General features: G+C 39.4%; 2 protein-coding genes across 13 annotated transcripts; one reads left to right on the top strand and one right to left on the bottom strand.

Moving 5' to 3' along the window:
* Positions 1-488: 488 nt before the first annotated feature.
* On the top strand, positions 489-17,068 carry mak (male germ cell-associated kinase). 11 transcript variants are annotated; one of them, XM_044177040.1, is made up of 17 exons: positions 489-643; positions 2,805-2,905; positions 3,088-3,225; positions 4,608-4,662; positions 5,200-5,321; positions 6,483-6,565; positions 7,507-7,639; positions 7,743-7,914; positions 8,760-8,927; positions 9,883-10,137; positions 10,440-10,648; positions 10,857-10,996; positions 11,713-11,859; positions 12,776-12,862; positions 15,362-15,481; positions 15,793-15,888; positions 16,186-17,068. In XM_044177040.1, exons 3-17 carry the CDS (start codon positions 3,122-3,124, stop codon positions 16,344-16,346), a joined length of 2,052 nt encoding a protein of 683 aa, XP_044032975.1. In that variant the 5' UTR covers positions 489-643; positions 2,805-2,905; positions 3,088-3,121; the 3' UTR covers positions 16,347-17,068. The 11 variants fall into 11 exon arrangements, with proteins under 11 accessions (XP_044032975.1, XP_044032973.1, XP_044032977.1 ...); XM_044177039.1 differs by adding an exon at positions 2,589-2,637 and having other exon boundaries at positions 533-643; positions 2,805-3,225; XM_044177038.1 differs by having other exon boundaries at positions 2,805-3,225.
* Positions 17,069-17,101: 33 nt separating this feature from the next.
* Positions 17,102-19,508, bottom strand: tmem14ca (transmembrane protein 14Ca). 2 transcript variants are annotated; one of them, XM_044177051.1, is made up of 5 exons: positions 19,385-19,508; positions 18,788-18,872; positions 18,306-18,407; positions 17,683-17,770; positions 17,102-17,318 (listed from the first exon to the last, which is right to left on the bottom strand). In XM_044177051.1, the coding sequence occupies exons 2-5, from the start codon at positions 18,861-18,863 to the stop codon at positions 17,261-17,263; spliced, it is 324 nt and encodes a 107-aa protein (XP_044032986.1). In that variant the 5' UTR covers positions 18,864-18,872; positions 19,385-19,508; the 3' UTR covers positions 17,102-17,260. The 2 variants fall into 2 exon arrangements, with proteins under 2 accessions (XP_044032986.1, XP_044032987.1); XM_044177052.1 differs by lacking the exon at positions 19,385-19,508 and adding an exon at positions 18,971-19,202.
* Positions 19,509-20,835: the final 1,327 nt, after the last annotated feature.

Below are 20,835 nucleotides of genomic sequence, written 5' to 3'. Positions count from 1 at the left end.
TCTAATTATTAGGCTACTGATCTACATATACTAATAGCTAAATAGTCCGTTAACATTTTTAAACTAGGCTACTTGAGGTGTGTTGTGTCTTCACGTTGGACGATATTTAAAACCACAGCCCTATAGCGCCATCTAGTGGTGAAGCACTTGAACTGCTATTGCGCCCAGAGAGGCGGTGAAGTAAAGAGCTCACACTCTGACGCACACACGCCTACTACATCTTTCAAATCAAGCAGCTATGTTTTTGGAACTAATTAATCATCTTTGTCATTTTGGGTCTGAAACTTGCTGCATGAATAGCAGAAGGTTTATAAAAAAAATCTCACTTGTAGTTGTGGTTTGTGTAGTTCGAATCATTTTGTCGGTCTATTTAGGGTTGGACGATATAATTTCAACCTCAAATCCGCAGTCCTACTCACTGGTCCCAAGGACCACAAGCCCCACAAAGCATTGCGCCCGCACGCTCCACTTGTCACCTGGCAACTTAAACAAGCGTCGCGTTTGTGTGTACGTTTCCATGGGGAGCAATCACACGCACACACGCGCGCTAGGTTTAGTTGCTACGTATTTTTTTATCTGAAGAAACGTCGTGCTATTAGCAGGCCCAGACAACGGCCGAGGAAAGGAACTACACCCCTAAATGGTGAGTTTAAAACTATAAAAGAAGAAAATATGGCGAAACAGAGGAATAGGCCTGAACAAAGATGGTTCAGGAAGTGAACTGTCAAAGCTGACATGTCAACAACAAATGTTTCTCTATGTTTTCCCTTTTTCTGATACAATGTCTATTTTACAGAAGTTTAGATAGTTGATCAAAACTGTTATTTTTTTAGAGTTAGGCTATACGCTAATATATATATATGTTTTATGGACTTGTGTGTTAAGTAGCAAGTAGAGTAACCAAGTACAAATTAATTTTTTTACCAAATAGTCCCATTTTTTAATCACAAATTGAACTTACTCTGTTTCTTTTCCACTTTCAGGTTAGTGTCCACGTGTGTTTTCAATATAATTGACCTTGAATAGCTTCCCAATGTCATGTGGCCTGGATACATCTTAATTCCCTTTAAATCCCTCCACAGCAGATTGCCATATGTGAAAGCTGAGTGCAGGCCAGCAGTCCGCTGGCTGGCCTCTCGACTTGCCCTATTGCTTATTGTTTCAGTGAGACTTGGATATCAAGCAGGGTTTTGTTTAAAGAACTCATTTCTACTTTGCAGTGGAAAAAAGATAAATTGAGAAGTCTCTATTCAGTGAGCAAAAAGGATAGCAAATCTTTAAACATTTATATATTTGTAATTGTATTGATGATTCATTCATTAAATGATTATCAGGAGTCATAGAGCTAAATCCAGTGTGGACATTCTCTTTGGATGGGCGTTCCTGGCCCCATTCAATGTAATAAACACTAATCTCATTTTGTTTAGCTGCCCTTGGCTTACCTGCAACTGTATTTCCTTTAACCTACAGTAAACTGAGCAGGCCAGTACTCAAGGAGACAGGTTCTACTTGCTCACCACACTTCACTAAACTTTCGTGAAAATAGATGATGTATGGAATTTAAATCCTTATGCGCTAATGATCAATATTATTAGGCTTTCATTGCTTAGAATGTGTGTATGCATTTAATTAATTCAGCCAATACATCCATTAACCTTTGTTTATCCAAAAATACCTGGTTTTCCTTGACATTTTATTACCCCTATTATGTTAGAGTATGCATGCTGTTTTTCAATCCAGTCTTGCAGTTGCACACTGGGCGACTGCTGTTTAACCACCACCACCTATGTTAATTGCCATGCTCAAAAGAAACTTTATGTGAGTTGATGAAGAAAGGAACAATATTCTAGCAGCCTTTTAGCCACAACCCCACTTTTGTAACCTCTCACCATCGATAGTGCACAACTTACAATTGAGCCATTTAATGAATGACTTCATACCTGGAGGATAATTCAAATAGCCAAAGAAACTATTGCAATGCTTTTACCTATAATTCTATGCATGTGCCGCACCATGTCCTAAAAGCTATAGTCTACAGATTTATGTTCAATTACTGGGATATCATGATACACATTTTTTGGCACCACTAAAACCCCAGACTTTCTCTGGGTCTTCTATTTGAGAAACTTAACATGTATTGGACAACCCAACATGAATCCTCCATGCAAAAGGATAAACTAGGCTTAAAAGGTTTCAGGGAGGCTACTCAGTTTAACTTATTGTCTCTAAGGTATTAGACATGAGGCCGGTGTGAGACTACATGGATATGATACAGTTGCATTAAAGTAAGGAAAACATGAACAGGGGACAGCTATGCATTTAGGAAAATAAAGGATATCAGTGTCACCTAAGTCTGACAAGTGCTATTTGTTTTTGCTCCTGTAATTTTTAAAAAGTCCTTTGTTAGTTTCATTTATTATCCTATTGGAAATTCCCTTTGTGTTAGTGGCAACCGTATGATCATTGTGGCCTGTGGCGTCAGTCCAATCCTCTTGCCAGGCAGGGTGCTTGGGGAAGGTAGTGGATGCCGGTAAGCATGATGGTGATGTAACATCCTATTTACATCCCTGTTGGCCTAATCTGCCTAGGGCTGGCTGTGTCATCTCCCTTGGGTGGTCATGTTGGAGCCTCCTATTGGTGAGACACACACCTAATACTCCTTACTGAGGGAAAAAACAGATCTCTTAAAAATCCTGTTTTGTGGGAGTGGGTAAAGGCTCTAACTGTTGTGTGATTTATTGCATTTGTAGTTGATTGGTATGTGTCTGCTGCTGCTGATGTTTATCTCCTTACTGTCACTGAAGGATTGCACGGTGTCGACTGTTGGCTGACCTACATCACCAGGATCCATCCTTTCTAACGACGGATGAGTTACTGCAAGATGAGTTTTGAACTTCAAGACTTGGTGAGCACCACGACATACTGGCCATCTGAAAATTCTTCTTCCTGTGAAAAGAACAATTGAACTCTTCTGAAGAAGAGGCCGGTGAAACTACGATATTTCTTCAGCAGAAGAGGACAGGAAACAGGACGGACATTTGATCAATGAATCAACACTGTGCTTCTACAACTTGTTTTATGAATAAGGAAAGTTAACAGGCTGATGAAACCGTCTTGAGAGATGATGAATCGTTACACCACCCTGAAGCAGCTGGGTGATGGCACCTACGGCAGCGTGCTGATGGGGAGAAGCAACGAGTCTGGAGAACTGGTGGCTATCAAGAGGTGAGGATGGTGATCATTTTTTGATTTTTATTTGTCTTCAAATATTTAATTATTGTCCCTCTTTGTTAGGGCATGACAATATATTTGTATAATATTAATATTGTGGAAGTGTGAGAGTTTGGTTATTTTAATGTTGTGATTCAGAATTTGTCTTCCTTCCTTTTTGCTGCTTTACATTATAATGAAGTTATACAATTCATTGAACATACAATATTGTCTGGTACTAATGTTCTCAAAGTCCATATTGTGTACCCTTAGTTTGCATTGAATATTATATAAAAGCACCAATAATCAACCCCAAGACATCATCACATTATTGATAGCAATAACAAAATTAGATAAAAATACTGTGATTTTTTTATTTGACCATGTCACTGATCTCTGCTATAGAGAGTATATGATGTCTTTGCTTAAGTTTCCATATACACATTTAGATAAGTAATTGCTCACTATAAATCCAAATGTATTTTAGATGTTATATGTAGAAGGTCAGTTCTGGCTCACAACCTTTTTAACAAATTTCTCTCAAATGTTTGCCTACCTAAACCTAACAGTTTTACAAAGCAGAAAATATTCAAAAACTCGAACTGTCATACTTAATGAATTATACTTTGCTCTGAATAAACATCATACTAGAAGAAATTCAAAGTGAAGTATAGGACTAAGGCCCACTGGTTTCCTGCTATCACCAGGGCAAACAAACTAGCTTACATGCCTTTGTTTCAGCAGCATGGCAGCAGGGTTCAATAATAGATGAGGCTGCGTCCACTGGTTGATCATTTGGTTACCATGCAAGACAATACATGTGGTGACGGTGAAAGGCAGTGAAAGTAGAGGGAGTGTGTCAGGTTGCTTACATTATGGAAGGGGCGACCAAAACTGGTAGGTGCCCAGAGAGGAGGAAAAGATATCTGCAAGTTGTGTAACTCTTACATAATGCCAGTTGGAGGCAGAAGTAACGCTCATCAGAGAAGATAAGATATCGTAAAGGTGTCCCGTATACCAGCTGGTGTGTGGTTTTAATGTACATAGCAACACATACTGCGATAAAACTGACAGCTTAATGCATCAACTGAGTCAAGGTGTGTTTTACACTTAATACAAGTAGAAAAAAGCAATGGTAAAGTCTATACAGTTTAGAATATCAATTTACATCACTTCACAATCTACAGCTTTTGCTGGTTTTGTTCCTGAAATGAAATGAGCTGAAATTTGAGACACCTCAAAAAAGCTGAATTATTAATGGAGACAAACAAAGGAATTTTGTTAAGATAGTGACTCTACTGTATATTGGGTGTAATTTATCTGGCCTGCAAATGTGATGTCTTCTATTCTTTAGTTGATGCATATCTGATCTGTGTGGTTTTGCCCTTCTTTCACAGAATGAAGAGGAAGTTTTATTCGTGGGAAGAATGTATGAACCTAAGAGAGGTGAAGGTAAGGATGGTGATACTTTGGCCAGGTTATGGGAGACTTTATAGCAGCAGTACTTCCAGTAACTGGCAACAACGAGAGACATGAGGTGAAAATATATTAAAATATTTCTTGGGAACATAATGCTGTGTGATTTAAACAAAAATGTACAACAGTTCCTTGAACACTGTTGCCAGTTACATTTGCCTGAAAAGCTTTTGTTGTGTTTCTTTGCATTCAGTATATTACAAATCAACTATGTAACCCATGCTTTAAAATATCACACACTGAAATGAGGATCAGGAATGATAATTCGTATATTACAAAAATTCTGCAGTTGCTTCACTGTGCACCTAACAATGTGCCTTTTACAGTACCATCAGTTACTACATTACTCTGAACTGTTTGTTGGTATTCCTGCTCTCTGGCATTTTCTGATTCATAATTGTAAATATTTAACGCCATTGTAGAATAAATCTGTGTGATATCTCTATTATAAACCTGTTTTTACATCACACGAGTGCCGTTATTCTTGCCTTTTCTCATGATTTGTCACACCAGTCACTGAAGAAGCTGAACCATGCGAATGTGGTGAAACTGAAGGAGGTAATCAGAGAGAACGATCACCTCTACTTTGTCTTTGAGTATATGAAGGAGAACCTCTACCAGCTTATGAAGGACAGGTAAGAAAAGAAATACCACACTTTACAATGCAAATGTTTGTACAAGGTGTATAACACGCTGTTCTAATTTGATGTCATTACCATAACACAAAGTTTCCAAATGTCAGCATCTGGTCAGGAGCTTCCCCACTGGATCAAAAGCCTGACATGGCCAATTTGCCAACATAAGGTTTAGACATTAATTAACACTAGTAAGGTTGTGATGTAATTTGAATGATCTGATGGGAGCTATTTGAATATTTTATATTTCTGTCACCAGACCATGCTCTCAAAAGTTTGCACTTGCTGTGCATTAGGCTCTCTCTTGTACACAGCTGCTACCAGACTAACACCTTCTCTGGGGGAAGCCCTGATGTTTTTGCTAGTTTGGAAACCCCAGGTGTGCACTTCACTTGCACACACCTAGGTTTGTTGTCTGTGAAGGGCAAAAAGCAGACAAGTCAAGGAAGCCCCCAATGTTATACAGCTAGTCAGTGTAGTGGTTAAATGTATGTTTTCATGTGTGCTTTGTTTTTAGGCACATTTTACCAGTTAGTGTATGTGTACAAAGGCAGAATGCTGTTTATGTAATGATGCTTACATTAGCAGGCTCATGAGAATTCTATCAATTTTATGTTTACAGAAAAAAGTTGTTCCCTGAATCAGTGATAAGAAACATAAGCTTTCAGATTTTACAAGGCCTGACATTTATTCACAAACATGGTAGGTGTACCGTGTTCCCTTCATGCCTTGCAAGTGCATAAGAGTGGTTGCATACTGCAAGATTCATTGAACGGTTATACAGTGTCAAAGTAATGAGAAAACTATAAAGCTATGAAATATGGAATATTGCAACTAAAGTCCTGAATTGTCAAATTGGTGATTAATTGATCAGAATCTTGTAGTTTGTGAACTCTGCATAACTGCTTCATGTAACTCAATGGTCTGCATTTCTATTATTAATGGATGTGTGGAGGCCTCATATGTATGGAAGTTTTAACTCAGACTTTACACATGCACACATTCACAAGCAGCCTGTATTTGACTTACAGTACATGCCCATGCTTCCACACATCCAGAACGCATGGACTTTTCAGGATTTCTCTTTCTTCTAACTGCTGTTCTTTCATTTCTCTTTTACTCCTTTTCCCTTCCTTTTCGATCTCTTTGGTCTGCTGTTAGAGAGAACAAGATGTTCTCAGAGAATGAAATTAGGAACATCATGTTTCAGGTGCTATCTGGGTTGGTTTTTGTACATAAGCATGGTAAGAGGCTTTACTCTATCATTCTTTGCCTGTTCAAAAGTAGCATGACCTTTCAGTTGCTGGTTTGGGTGTGTTTGATGTTGTAAAAGGTCTTGTAATTTAGTGTAACCCTCAGATAGAGCACTCAGTATGAACAATATATGTAAAATACATGTTGTATGCTTGTTTCGTTTGGTATGCCTATTAGGTTTGTTTGTGCTTGGATACATTTATGAGACCTGGACCATAATATATTTAATAATAGCATCAAACATTTGAGCTCCATTGGGTATACCTGTTTCATCACAGAGACGTTTCACACAAAAAAAAGAAAGATGAAGTTCAACAGCCTGTATGCAGTCTATTGTTTTGCCCAGGTCTCTTCATGTTTAGAATTTGGATCATGTAACGTCACAACTGTATCTAGAAATTGCCTTCATATGCAGCTACTTTTCATTAGCAGAATACATTTTCAAGGAAATATAATGCCACCTGGATTACTTTTCTTTTCAAAATATGACAATGAATGATAATACTTTAAGTGCTAAATGCACTGGCAAAGTTTTTATTTAGATACATTCCCTTTAATATCTGCATGTGGCAACTAAATTACTGTACATGTAAGATTAGGTAACCAAAAGAACTTGGTTAAGGTTAGAGAAACAATGTGGCCATGGTTAAATAATGAAAATGCCAATGTCGAATGCTCAGGCCTTGAATACACAGACCTTCAAACCTGGGCCACCGCTGTGGAAGTCAAATATACACCCATTCAGCAACTTCTCAGTTTTCCTTTTCTTGTGCTATCTGACTTTTGTGTAGCATTTGCACTGAATGTAAAATCCTAATGTAGAATAGTTGCTTATGATTGTAATTTAGTCATTTGGCCATTTAGAGTTCCCATTAAAAGTTGGCAATTTCTCTATACACAGTGGCTCAGCTTGATATTAACCTTTCTACAGGTTTCTTTCATCGAGACATGAAGCCAGAGAATCTGCTGTGCATGGGTCCAGAACTGATCAAAATAGCAGACTTTGGACTGGCCAGAGAGATCCGCTCCAAACCTCCCTACACAGACTATGTATCAACCAGATGGTGAGAGCACTGTCTAGGCATCAATAGCCATCTAAAACAATTCTAAAGCTAGCTAGACAGAATGAGTTGTTGGCTGGTTTATTTGAGTATGCCCTCTGTCCAGGTACCGAGCTCCAGAGGTCCTGCTCAGGTCATCTACCTACAGCTCCCCTATTGACCTGTGGGCTGTGGGCTGCATCATGGCTGAACTCTACACTCTCAGACCTCTTTTCCCTGGGAACAGTGAAGTGGATGAGATCTTTAAGATTTGCCAAGTCCTAGGCACCGTCAAAAAGGTGAGAAGAAACTGAGATTGGCCTTTATTTAGGCTTTTAACTATAATTAGCCAAAACTCGTTGGGTGCTGAAATGAATTGAAATAATATTCCCAAGTTTATTTTGAGAATAGTACATGAGTTGGCCAGGAGCAGTGTTCCTCTCTTTGTGGTGCAAAGCAGCTTAAGTGTGCTCCATGCCCACTTCATTTCAAGGGCTTTCCCCAAATCCACTCCTATTTACTCTCATTGCTAAGCAGAGAGCAGTCAGAGCCCATTTTTGGTATGACCTGGTCAGGAACTGAGTCTGAGACCTCAACCACAGGGTCAGGCTTTCAGTGCCACTGATGTTACATGTTAGAGGGGAAAACTCTCATGAAGGATTATACATATTTTATGATATATTGTATAATTGCATTGGAAGCTCTTCCATTAAAGCAGAATCGCTGACCAGATGTGTTGAGGTTGGATTTTGTCTGCATCATTATACATGATCTACACCTAATCTTTTTTCCCCCTTTTTTGCCTTCTCTTACATCACCCACCATGTTTTCTCATATGATTACCATGCTCTACTCACTACTAGTCATAGACAGCGTAAAATAAATTATTTGTCTACACTGGGACAATAGTTGCTTATAAAGCTTATAAAGCTCATAAAAACATGTCCCATATGCTTATGTAAACATGCAAATTATACAGCTTCAACTTTAGCAAAGTGGCATGGATTCTAAAAAGTATAAAACATCTCCAATGGTGAGATATTTTAAATGTAAACACTAGCAAAAGAAAATATCACAACTCAATCTGTAAACACCTGATTAATAATTATAATAATGAATAACCATCTAATTGTCTCTCCCTTAGACGGATTGGCCAGAGGGCTACCAACTAGCTTCTGCCATGAACTTTCGCTTCCCGCAATGTGTGCCGACCCACCTGAAGACCCTCATCCCTAATGCCAGCAATGAGGCTATCGCCCTGATGAAGGACATGCTGCAGTGGGACCCCAAAAAAAGACCCACTGCTGTACAGGTAGGCAAGACTGAGCCTCAAAGTCGAGTCTAAAGGTCAGGTTATACAGTAAGAAGTCCAGGCTTTATTTGCCACGTCTGTTGAGTGTAAATGGTATTTATTTGGAGTGAAATATTTTATTTTACATACCGTATATTAGTATAACATTGTTTGTGGTGTCTGCAACAGCCCCGAGTTTTTAACTTGTGCATCATGAAGAGTACTTTGGCTTTTCTGGAGACCAGAGTATAACCTGGACTTCAATGACCTATTTAGACAAAGTTTAGTTTAAACCTAGAAAATAATAGCTGTTGTCAGAGAAGCAATTTCCATTGCAGTGCAACACTCACCACTACATGCAGTTTATCTGTAGCTCCTATACTGAGATTTCATTGTATTCTAATCCCAGCCATTTTAAGTAGTGCTTAAGTGTGTGCTCTGTGCCACGTATACATATGTACAACACGTGGTCATCACATAATTTACACTCCAGGCAGACAGTTTAATTACCCTGTCGGCCCTGAGTAGGAAACACCTTTCCAGGGAGAGTGACAGTGCTTTTCCATTCTCTGCTCACAGGTGTAATATACACATCTAGTTTTAGCCCATTCTAAGAAAGCAATTTGGCAATTAATTTCAAACTTACTCAGCAAAACCGTATAATTATTTGAATGGAGTAACGGCTACAATGCATGTCCATCATTCTAACATGCTCCTGTTTCAAATTATTATACTTACGTTTGGTGTCTAAGTTTATCAGAATGTCTTGTGCATTAAAGAAAACCTCCCTGCAGGTTTGAGCGTGCAAGTTACACAATGGTCTGATTCAAGTTGTTTGAATGTACAAGTCCCTGACTCTAGTGTTATGTATGGAGTACACAAGGTTTAAGACATCTTGATTGTGCTAGAAAACAGTATTTGCAGAATATTCAAAATAACAGAATAACAATCTGTATTCCGTTCTCTCCCTGTCTAGGCCCTGCGTTATCCGTACTTCCAGGTCGGCCAGATCTTAGGGCCTCGTCCTCAGAGCCAGGAGGTCAAGAAGGTCCAGGCCAGGCCACTGGCCCAGATGCAGGCCTCAGAGCCCAAGACTGATCCTCAGCAGTCTTCCTCTGATTCCAAAGCCTCCACGTCCTCCTCCAGAAACCAAGAGCAGCAGCACCATCAGCCTCTTAAGCAGATCCCCCTTCCACAAAGTGAGAGTAAACCAGGAGGCCACAGCCATGCAGTGAGTGTCTTTATGCAAATCAGAACCTTATTTATTGTATTGCACGTTCAATAAAATTAAAGAATGAAAGCACATAAGATTATGTAGATACATAGGCCTCTCTTGTGAGGATTTGCCAGGAGACTAATAAATAAGTGAGTCCCTCTGGCCTCTGACTTTGCATATTAGACTCCTCTTCCAAGGAGTAAGACTTATAGGACAATGAAAGTAGCAGAGAGCTGGAGTTAAGTTAGTGAGAGAGATTTGATCAATTCGAACCTGACAGTTAGTGTGGACACCTAGTGTATTGTCTTCTTCTGCAGAAACCATTATCGCTGGGCAGTGAGAACACTGCTGCTGGTGGTGGGATGGGGGTGCTGAAGAGTGGCCGTCGTCGCTGGGGCCAGACGGTGGCCAAGACCTCAGAGAGCTGGGAGGAATCTGACCCGTCAGAAACCGCCGTCTCCAACTCCAAGAAACCCAGCCTGGGGAACACAGAGGAGGAGAGGATCCCTAAGGAGCACCGCCCACAGTAAGTGCTGTAATGTCTTAACAGAACTGGATTGGCAATTTGAGTTTTCATTGCAGTGGAGAATACTAAAAATGTGTGTTAAATTTTATTTGTGAAGCATTTTATCAGTGTCATATAGTTTATAAAATTATACATGCACATGCAATATTTTCTGGCCAATCTGTCAAAATTATTTGATAAATGTAAAAAAAGTGATTTCTGTTTTCAGGCCCAAGGAGCAGAAACCTCTGTATTCCTTCAGCACAGTTACTAAGCTACCCAACAATGTTAAGATTGGCCAAATGGACTCCAATCTCCCAGGATCTGCTGCACGGCAGCACTATCTCAGCCAGTCACGATACTTGCCAGGTTAGACTGCATGACCAACAGCCAATCGGGTCATCTTTATCATTGGAAAGAGGTCACCATAATATAGTGTTATACAAACAGTTTTTCCATTCTCTTTATGATTTTGCATCATTTCCCCTCTTAAACTCCCATGGAAATGTATTAATAAGCTTTGTTTTATCTGTGTCAGGCGATTTATTGTCAAGCATGACTGCTGGTAGATCTAATTACCTTTTGAAAAATAGCCTATGTAACAAATTTCCTGTTTGCAAATGTCCTGAATGAGTTACTATCTCAAGAAAACTTAAATCAATCGCTTTGCTAAAGCAAATGTCAATAAACATTGGTCATTAAAACATATATCAATTGAACTGCAGCAGTAAATCGTGGAAATCACAGATCATGAAAAATATAAATTTGATTTAATCAGGTTTTGTAGCAAAATGCATGGAATTGGATCACTGGCACTCTTTTTTATGGCCCCCCAATATTTCTTTCTCTCAGATGCCCTTTGATTGTGTGATGAAGGGCCTTGTTGCTATTTTGAGATTCCCCTTAGTGATTTGTAATGCAAGCATTACAGTGACTGACTCCACTAAGCATCAACCTCATATCAAGTTAAAGCAATAAGGCATCATTGCATTCACTTGGAGCGCCTGGTCAGCCAGTTTCATAAAAATGCAGCATGGTGATTTTAGTCTTTGCTTGATTTTTCATCACATAATTTCTGCTGCAAGGGTTGATCGGCAAGAATCAGACTTCTTCTGGAGATAAGGAGCTGAGTGGTATGACGCTGCGGGACCTGTGGGATAACTCCTCAAACACTGTAAATAAACCACTTGCTCCTATTGGAGGAGGATTATCTGTCACCAGAGCCAACGCAGGTAAGGCCTGATGTCTAATGTAGAGGTGTTAGGTTTGATGGAGCGTGCAGTGGACGGGGCTCAGGTTTTCAGTTTCCTCACAAAAAATATGCGACTTGCAGTGTCCAAAGACGAAATGAAACGTTGAAACTCAAAAATAACTATCTTTCTGAAAATCCATAACTGAGCTAACACATTATGTTTAGCAACAAAATTAGGCAATAAACCTACTTATTCAGAGAAATAAATAATGACTACACCGTGACTCGCCTCATTTTGCCATGCAGTGGAAACCTGGCGACTGTCAGTGTCACCTACTGTTACATAACATGACGCTGTCCTCTTTGTGACACAAAGGCTCTAAATGCTAATGATGCAGCTAATGTTTCCTGATCAGTAGTTATGGAGCCATTGACAAAGCAGTGTTAGGAGTGAGCCTAAGCGTCTGGGACTTTAGAGATGGGAGACCTCTATAAATCATTTGTCATGTAGACAGACACACAATATGGGTCCCCGTTGTGCTCTCTCTCTTCTGTCTCTTTCTTTCACCTTGTCTCTCTCTCTCCATTGAGTATTCATGAGATTAAGACTGTTGGTGTAAGATCAAGTGTTCCTTAAATGGCCCTCAACTGCACCCCCTGCTCATTTGTCCCACCTCCCAGCACTCACACACACACACACGCACACACACACACACACACACACACACACACCAATGTTTGTTTTGATACTACCTACCTATTACTTCTGAATATAATTTGTCAAGAAAAGATATCTTTCTTCTTGTTTTTTTCTCTTTCCGTTAACTTCAGCATCAGTGGACATGTGCATGATATTGTTCTCTCAATTTCTCTCATCCATTTCTATTTTTCTTACTCTTCTTTCTCTCTGATTGCATGCATATCTCCTCCAACTCTACTTTTTGCTGTGAGACTAGAAGAGAATGCCTCTAAATTTGTGGATAGCCCACCAGAGAAAACGGTTGTTAAAGAAAGAATACTGGAGAAAATTGATCTCTCCAAAGGTATTTAATTGACTTCACGTGAACTGTTTTTTTCTTCATTTGGAAGCAATGGTGTAAATTTAGATACCTCTGACTCCTTTACTGTAAGTTACTTATCATGCTAAAGCTCTTTTGTGTACAAACATTGTAGTTAGTAGGGAGGCTGTTGCAACAAGCTTCAGGTATTCAGCCAACGACTTAACATGTAAAAGAAACCAGTTGCTAAAGGCTCTGCAGGAGACAAGGGTACAAATACACAGTTTAACCAGAGAACTAAGAACTCCAGTTGCTAAATAGAACCACAACATCTTCATAAGGGAACAATGAGGCTTTTCACTAATTATACTGATGGCCATCTGTGACCGCTGGTGAAGCAGATCGATGGCGCCGCTGGAAAAGTTGAATGACTTCAATCTCTTGATCTTAGTCACTGTTTGGGTCCTTGGGAGCTGTTGCATATGCAGTAGCTACTTCACACACCTTCACACCAGTGGCGGTTGGTGGTGGAAAATTTTCTAGGTAGGGCTGTGCCACATCCCATCAATTTCAGCAAACATCCCAGTATGATTTAATGCAAAAAAAATATGAATGCATCAAAAATGAATTCCTACTTTGCAGTTAAATATTTAACAATTATTTTATTCCAACATAAAACAAAGCAATAAGTAACGCCTTGACACACACATCAGGACATCTTATTTTGGTCACCCACACAGGTGAATTCAGTATAATACAAAACATGTAATAGAAAATGTTTATTTCTTGAGATGCCCCCATGGACATTGTTTTATTGGGGAAACCAATAGGGAGGTAAAGATCAGGATAAGTACACATAAAGTGCAATTAGTGGTGTTAAGTTGCTATTCAGAGACTTGAATGGACATAAGCATGGGAGTCAAGCCTCTGAGGTGTAGAGATAGTAAACTCCAGCAAACATCTGCTTCAAAACTCTTTCACAAGTGAATTAAATTAAATTATACTCAAAAATTAATTGTTGGATCCCTGATAATAAATACAAAACAGCTAACAGATGGAAAAACCCAAAATAGTAAACATAAACAAACTTGTAAATATCAATTGACCACTAACACATGGAATAATTTGAGATTTGTTTTAAAATGTCAACTATGCACATCACACAAAAAACACACACTGGGACTGAACATGAACAAATGTACACTACCAGTCAGAGTTTGAGTTCATCTGCTTGATACCTGGTTATTCATTGTCCATTTGAAGCGCTGTAGATGATGTTGGCAGTTGGTAATGCACTCGAAAACCTGATGTTGGATGTTACTGTTGGTGTTGATGTAGCTTATCACAAGCACCAGCTGGCAGTGGGTGGAAATGTCAGTCGTCTTGTCTGCTTGAATGGTGATAAAATCTGTGCTCTTTACTTCCTCCAGAATATAATCCTTTAGCACTGACAGCATGCAGTCCAACAGCTCATTTTGTACCGTCTTTGACGTGCCTTTAAAAATGGTAACGTTAACTAGCTGTCAAAGTGCTCCTCCGGCACACTGTCTAGTGAGGGAACAAAATCCACCATTCCCCCACGCAGTTAAGGAGAAAGTTAAGGGAAACTTCACTTACAATGCTGAGCAACCGATCCTCTGCTTTTTTGCAGCTCTTACTGTTGTGAAACACAGTCTGTTTGACATTGTGGGACCTTAATGCTGTCTGAAACCCACTTTTAAATTTGTGAAACCTTTATTCTATTTGTGAAAATGAAAAAAAGGGCGATTTCACTGCATTTTTCATGCCTAGACCACACAGGTCCAGATCAAAACCCACTATACCTAGATGTGTCAAATCTGGACTAGATTATCCCAGAGAGGCTAAAGATTCTTTAAAACACAGTTTCAGATTTGTGAAACCTTTATTCTATTTTGAAAAAAGCAAGCACAGAAAGCCATTAGCATGACTGCATCCAGCTAGCAAGGCCTTTCTGGTGTACCAGCTACGAGAGAAGCCTTGCAGACATTGCTTCTGTTTCTCGCTAGCCTGCTGTCTGATTGCGAGGTCAGGTTGATCTGGGAGATGAAATAATTTCCTTTTTTGGATTAGATTTGAGGACGCTGATTGGCTAAATTTTATGTCATACTTCATATCTTTGGCTAAACTGCTACTCAGACCCACCTCCTGTGGGACCCCAGAGCTGCTGAGACACCAGACAGGTGCAGGGGACTTGTAGGAAAAGCATATATGTTGCGCATATTTTACACATTACTGGGTGCACTCCATATTTCAAACACACAAATATTGACAATTTGTTTAATTTATTATTATTAATATTAGTAGTAATGGGTTTTTTTGTGGCTCAAGGGCTCAGGGAGGGGCACCCTAGTGCCCTCTATTGGCCAGCCGCCACTGTCTCACACAAATAACTAGTTTCAGTAAAGCCATGTGTATCTTTTTGTGTTTTAAATGTTGCTTATATACCGTTGACTAGAAGCTTATGCTGGTTGGGTAACAATAAAATGCATTCAAAATGACCCATGACCCTTTCTTCTCTTTTAGGGAACTTTGTAAGCACCAAATACAACCTCTCTGGTGGTTATATGCCTTCATTCCAAAAGAAAGAGGTGGGCTCAGTGGGACAGAGGATCCAGCTTGCCCCTTTGGCTGGCCAGCACACAAGTAAGATTTTATTCCATCGATGTGAAGCTAACAAAATGATTCTTGATATTTTTAGATGAGATAACCTCCCCACATCCCCACTTATCTGTCTCAAAAGGTTGCACTCCTCATCAAATCTTAATCTTGAGTAAGTTTCTGTATTATAACAATTACTGCTCTTTTGTATGCTCGCCCCGTACTCGACCATTATGCCATGCCTGACTATTCCTACTCCTTTTCTCTATTCAGTTTCCAGTTTTTTACTTGCAATATTTACATCCAAACTCCTAACTCACTGGGACTATGTTTCTTCTCTTTCTTCACTCTTTCAGTCAATCTTTCTTCTTCTCCTGATAATAAAAAAGACAAAGCAAAATCTGCAAAGCCCAAGCCCATATCCAACTCATCTTTGAGTGAAACTAATGAAGGTATTGCCATTTTCTAGTAGTTGCTATTAGGGTTTTTATTTTTATTTTTTAAGGTCCATGCTGAGTCAGTGTTCATATTTTTAGAGGAAAAAAGCTGTCCTGTATTGTTTTCCTTGTCTATTGCTTTTGCTGGTGTGTACAATACCTGTTCTATCTTTACTTTTGATGCTGGCTGATGTGAATGTGTTTTGCATCACATATAAAAAGGCTGTTAATGAAAACAGATATCAGGCTATATAGCTACTCAGTATACTATATTGGAGATAGACAAACTGACTGGCTGGCATTTTCCTCCAGATTACGAGGGCTGGAAAAGGAGGGCAGACAGGACTCAGATGAAGGGGAGCAGCTATTCAGCCCTGGGGAAGACCTCTGGGAATCTCCTGACCAGAGCTCCCGCTATACAGCCTGTCCACGGCAGGGTGGACTGGACATCCAAATATGGTGGAAATCGGTAGATCAGAAAGAAGATGGTACAGCTTGTAATGCTTGTTGGACTGTGTTGCCTAGTGGTACACATCTTTGGCTAAGGATGTTGACCATAAGCAGAGTTTTAACCACACTCACCAACTCAAACCTGGAGGAAATTCTGTGTGTAAAATTCTGTATGTTCCCTGAAACAAATCACATCTTCAAAAAATCCAATACGGAAGTAGCTGGTAGATGACGAAATGTAACGTCACAAAAGATGTACATGACGCATTCCACATTCTTTGAGGAGATATTTTTCATGCCACAATGGCATCATTTTGTTTCCAGACAGCCTTAGATGTGTAGGATCTAACGGTAGATGTGCATGGAGTCTCTGTTGACGGTTGCCATGATGCTGAACCAAGACTAATACTGTCTGCAAGACAATCCCACTGTATTCCTGAAGGATCCAGTGTTAGCCAATTCTACTGTTAGTGTTGGGATATTCTGAGTAGGATTTAAATGTAGCATAGCTTTTCTTTTTTTAATCTAGTTTTTATTGTCAAGTATTGTTTTTCTTAACAATTCCTGCAACGCTTTAATTGCTCTGCTTTTAGTCAGCATAGGAAAATCTTCTGGGTAATAGGTATTAAAATGATTGTCAACTTTTCCTGCATACCACAAGACAACTGCACACCTCTTTGTATTATGCAATGAATTAACTGAACATTTTGTAAACATTTTATACAAATAAATATATGAAAGTTCATATTGCATTCATTCACAAAGGACAAGACAACCATTCCTATTATATAAACAAGGTACTATATTTCATCCTCAAATATACATTTATTTTAGTTTTCTTTTTTTACAAAATGACATTAAGGTTTATGTAAATGACAAATGCTGACAGGCCGCTCCTGAAACAGAACAAGAAGTACACATCAGAATCTTCACTCCTTCAGGACTCCTGGGGTTTCTGGAGCAATGCCACACCAAGCTTTCCCACCATCAGAAGACTGCAACAAGACGATAACATTAGACTGCATGCACAGAGCACTGGGAATTGTATACTGACCAAAAAAGAAAAGTGTCCTGATTGAAGAAAAGGAAATATCACACCCCTGTTCTTGACTTGAGAGAGGTAGAAGAGTCACATCAGAGTATAACTGATCATCTGGGATCAACAGTAAAGGTCTGAATAGAAAACCTATCACTTTCATCTTGAGTCAATCAGACTAATACAATGCTTCCAAACATTTGCTTCCATAGAGGTAACCACCACATCCTGTCACACTCATCCTCACCAGAAATCTTCGTTACTCCACCTAGAATATGTTTATGCATGTTAAATCAGTTTAGTCATATGAAGGAGATGGATACCTTGCTCCAGCCATCAAGCCGGCTGGCATTAACTTCTTGGATCCGTAGAACCTCTTTCCCATGATGCCAGTCAGAGCTCCTGACGTAGCTGGAAGACACCACGTGGTGGAAAATGTCAGTGGAGGAAGAAAATTAGGATGCAATATGACTATAGAGACGCATTACTGTTCTTATTCAAAAGCTCTTTACCTAGTTTATCCCCATGCAACACATACACATAGGGCTGCATGATATGGTAAAAAAAATCATATTGCAATTATTTTGACAGATATTATGATTGCGCAATAATTCACGATTAGTGGGAATGATGATTTTTGCATCACAATTTTCATTTTCACTGAAAAAACTATTAAAATCATGATGATGTAACATTTGTTGAGGTATGTACCAAAAAAACAAAGTTTTATTATACCTGGAGAACAAGATTTGTAGGCCAGGGCATCTCTGCAGCACTACAGTACTTCATTATAATGCTGTTTTGTCACACATTTTACCTTTATCAAAAAATTGCAGCTTCTGCGATTTGGATATTGCACTTGGCCATATTGCGATTTGGATAATATTTCGATTAATTGTGCAGCCCTACATACACACCAAATCCACTATATTCTTAGTATACCAACCGAGGGACACCCAAACATTATTGGGGTCATTGGAGATTTGGTAGGCACCAAAACCTGCGAGGCCACCGAAGAGAAGACCAGCAGCAAGGGAGGGGACACTGCCTGAAAGAAACAACACACAGCAGATCAACACCTGCACCTGACATCCACAGAAGAACAGCATGTATACACTGCTGTGTTATGGGAGTAACTTTTAGTTTCATAGTGCATGAACACAATTGAATGAGCATGGACAGGCCTAATTAAAAAGGCAAATAAAAACTCAGTTTACAAGACTGATGTTATCATGCTAATTCTACTTACTGAAGATTTCTAAAGGGGGTGAATGTAATTGTACCCATCAGAGATGCAGTGATGTATAAAGCAAGCACACACCACAGCAGTTTCATTATAATCTCAAAACATCAGTGCCTCTTTTAGGGACACGAAAAGCGGTCTACATCGGAACCTTCCACCACCTTCGTATCTAATACAACACATACCTGCTTTCACATAACCAATGACTCCTCCGGATGCGACAAGGGCTGCGTATCCATATCCCACCCAATCCACAGACATGTTGGACACCTGTCAGGGCCACAGCGTGTGAGTGAGCAAACTAACTAACTAACTATTCAATTCAGACGACTTCCTGAACATAATATTACTGACAAATGTAAGAATACCCAAGGGGCTGTCTTGAGTGCTGTGACACAGAGCTGTTATAGAAAACTAGCTAAGGCAACAGAAGATAGAAAAACATTGTAGCATCCGAGAAATGTTCCCGCTGTTACATAGCAGTGCTCGTCAGAAATCGTTACACTGAAGCCCCACTGATATGAGGTGTGTGTGTGTGTGTGTATGTGTGTGTGTGTGTGTGTGTGGCTTCTTAGATAAGACTATCTGCTGTACAGAGCCTAGCATGAGCACTAGAAGTACAAACTAGCATCACTGTTGTTACAACACACATGCAGGGCTTACACAATACACTGGCACAATAACTTCAGAAAACATACGCCATTGTTTGTATGAGAATTAGAGCTTTAAACGTCGAAGAATGTCAAATATGAAAACTTGAAACAAATATAGCTGCATACAACCTTGCTCTTTCAGTTTGTCCTCTGTCACTACCAACGTCAGCCTGTTCTCCACCGAGCACAAATTATTGGCACACATACTAAGAGGCAGGGTGACCGATGGGAAATGTAGGCTTTAGTGCTTGGGAGCGAGGTGCTGCGTTCATGAGAGGCGGAATTTCTACAAATAATAATTATTAATATTAAATAAATGATAACATTGACCGAAGCATCTATTTCAGGCACGCCTCTAAGTCCTGTTAAACTCCATGGGGAGCAGTTATTTATATATTATATAATTTATATTAGGCTATCGTTTATGTTTTTATAAATATAAATTCCATTAGGCCTACTTATAAAACGTAGTATGCTATATATAATACATGTTTTTACGTTTGTCCCTGTAGACAGAAAATAACAGGATCAATTTGAAACAATAATAGATACTAGTACTATCGTGTGTGTACGATTAATGATTAATTAACATGTCGGACATAATCATTCTATTTTTTGTAGGCTATAATTTGACACTGCCACCTCCTAAGACTGAGTAAGTACCCTTGAGCAAAGCTTCCCCATCTGTTTGCACATTGATGCGCATTAGACAACAGACCGTTGTTTTAAAGTCATTTGCTCTAAGGAATCCAATATATTTGTTGTTTGATATTCCTTCACAAACATGTATTAGCCTATTTCTATACTGTAGGAGAGGAACAAACAGCGGGGAGGCTGAACCCTGTTTAAAAGAAGTCATCCTTATCATTTCGTCACGACGTAACAGTTCCATTAAACTATAGGCCTCAATTTACTGAGGGGCCCCAGCACCACCTCAAGGGCCATTGATGGTCCTCAGCCAACTGAGTGGGAAGTGGTTATATTTTTACGACCACAAGATGGCACCACAGGATAAGGTGAAATTGTTTTTTATGACACCCCAACATCCCTAAGCTTTGACTGGACTTGATTTTTTATTTTTATTTTAATTTTTTAAATCTCAGTGTTGTTCCAAATATATTTTGCTTTACATTCAGAAAAAAAAAGTCTGCACAGAGGCAGGACAAAACACACATAATATCACCTCTCACTGCATCGGAATGTGTGTTGTCACTATTGAAGCCCTGTTGGGTGATTACCGTGAAAATGGGCAGGTTTAGTCTTGGAAGTGTGATTAAAGTTCATGTGGAAGGACAGGTGGATAAAGGTCAAAAAGAGGGCTTAGGTAAGTCCAGTGAATGTCGTCTATTTACGTTTAGGTGAAGTGATAAACAAACCTGACATTTTCCTGATATTTTATATTTCACTACTTTGCACATGTTACTTTTAACCACCTGCTTTTTTTGGACTGGCATCGTTTTGGCAGCTTCACTTACTGGAATGCTCACTGCGCACACGTTCTCATTTGGTACCAATTACCTGCAGTGTTGTCTTAAATCCACAGGCGGCGCGTCCCCGCTCTTCTCCTGAAGCAAGGTGGC

The sequence above is a fragment of the Siniperca chuatsi genome, linkage group LG19, assembly GCF_020085105.1.
Source record: "Siniperca chuatsi isolate FFG_IHB_CAS linkage group LG19, ASM2008510v1, whole genome shotgun sequence".
Taxonomy (NCBI): domain Eukaryota; kingdom Metazoa; phylum Chordata; class Actinopteri; order Centrarchiformes; family Sinipercidae; genus Siniperca; species Siniperca chuatsi.
Note: the sequence above shows the minus strand (reverse complement) of the source record. Positions and strands in the feature narration are given on the sequence as shown.

Excerpts from the sequence above, each read along its gene's own strand:
- mak (XM_044177040.1), top strand. The coding sequence starts at position 3,122 with ATGATGAATCGTTACACCACCCTGAAGCAGCTGGGTGATGGCACCTAC. Across the intron at positions 7,915-8,759 it reads TCCTAGGCACCGTCAAAAAG|ACGGATTGGCCAGAGGGCTA; the intron begins GTGAGAAGAAAC and ends TCTCTCCCTTAG. Across the intron at positions 15,482-15,792 it reads TTTGGCTGGCCAGCACACAA|TCAATCTTTCTTCTTCTCCT; the intron begins GTAAGATTTTAT and ends TCACTCTTTCAG.
- tmem14ca (XM_044177051.1), bottom strand. The coding sequence starts at position 18,863 with ATGTCTGTGGATTGGGTGGGATATGGATACGCAGCCCTTGTCGCATCC. Across the intron at positions 18,408-18,787 it reads CATTGGTTATGTGAAAGCAG|GCAGTGTCCCCTCCCTTGCT; the intron begins GTATGTGTTGTA and ends TGTTTCTTTCAG. Across the intron at positions 17,771-18,305 it reads TAATGTTTGGGTGTCCCTCG|CTACGTCAGGAGCTCTGACT; the intron begins GTTGGTATACTA and ends GGTGTCTTCCAG.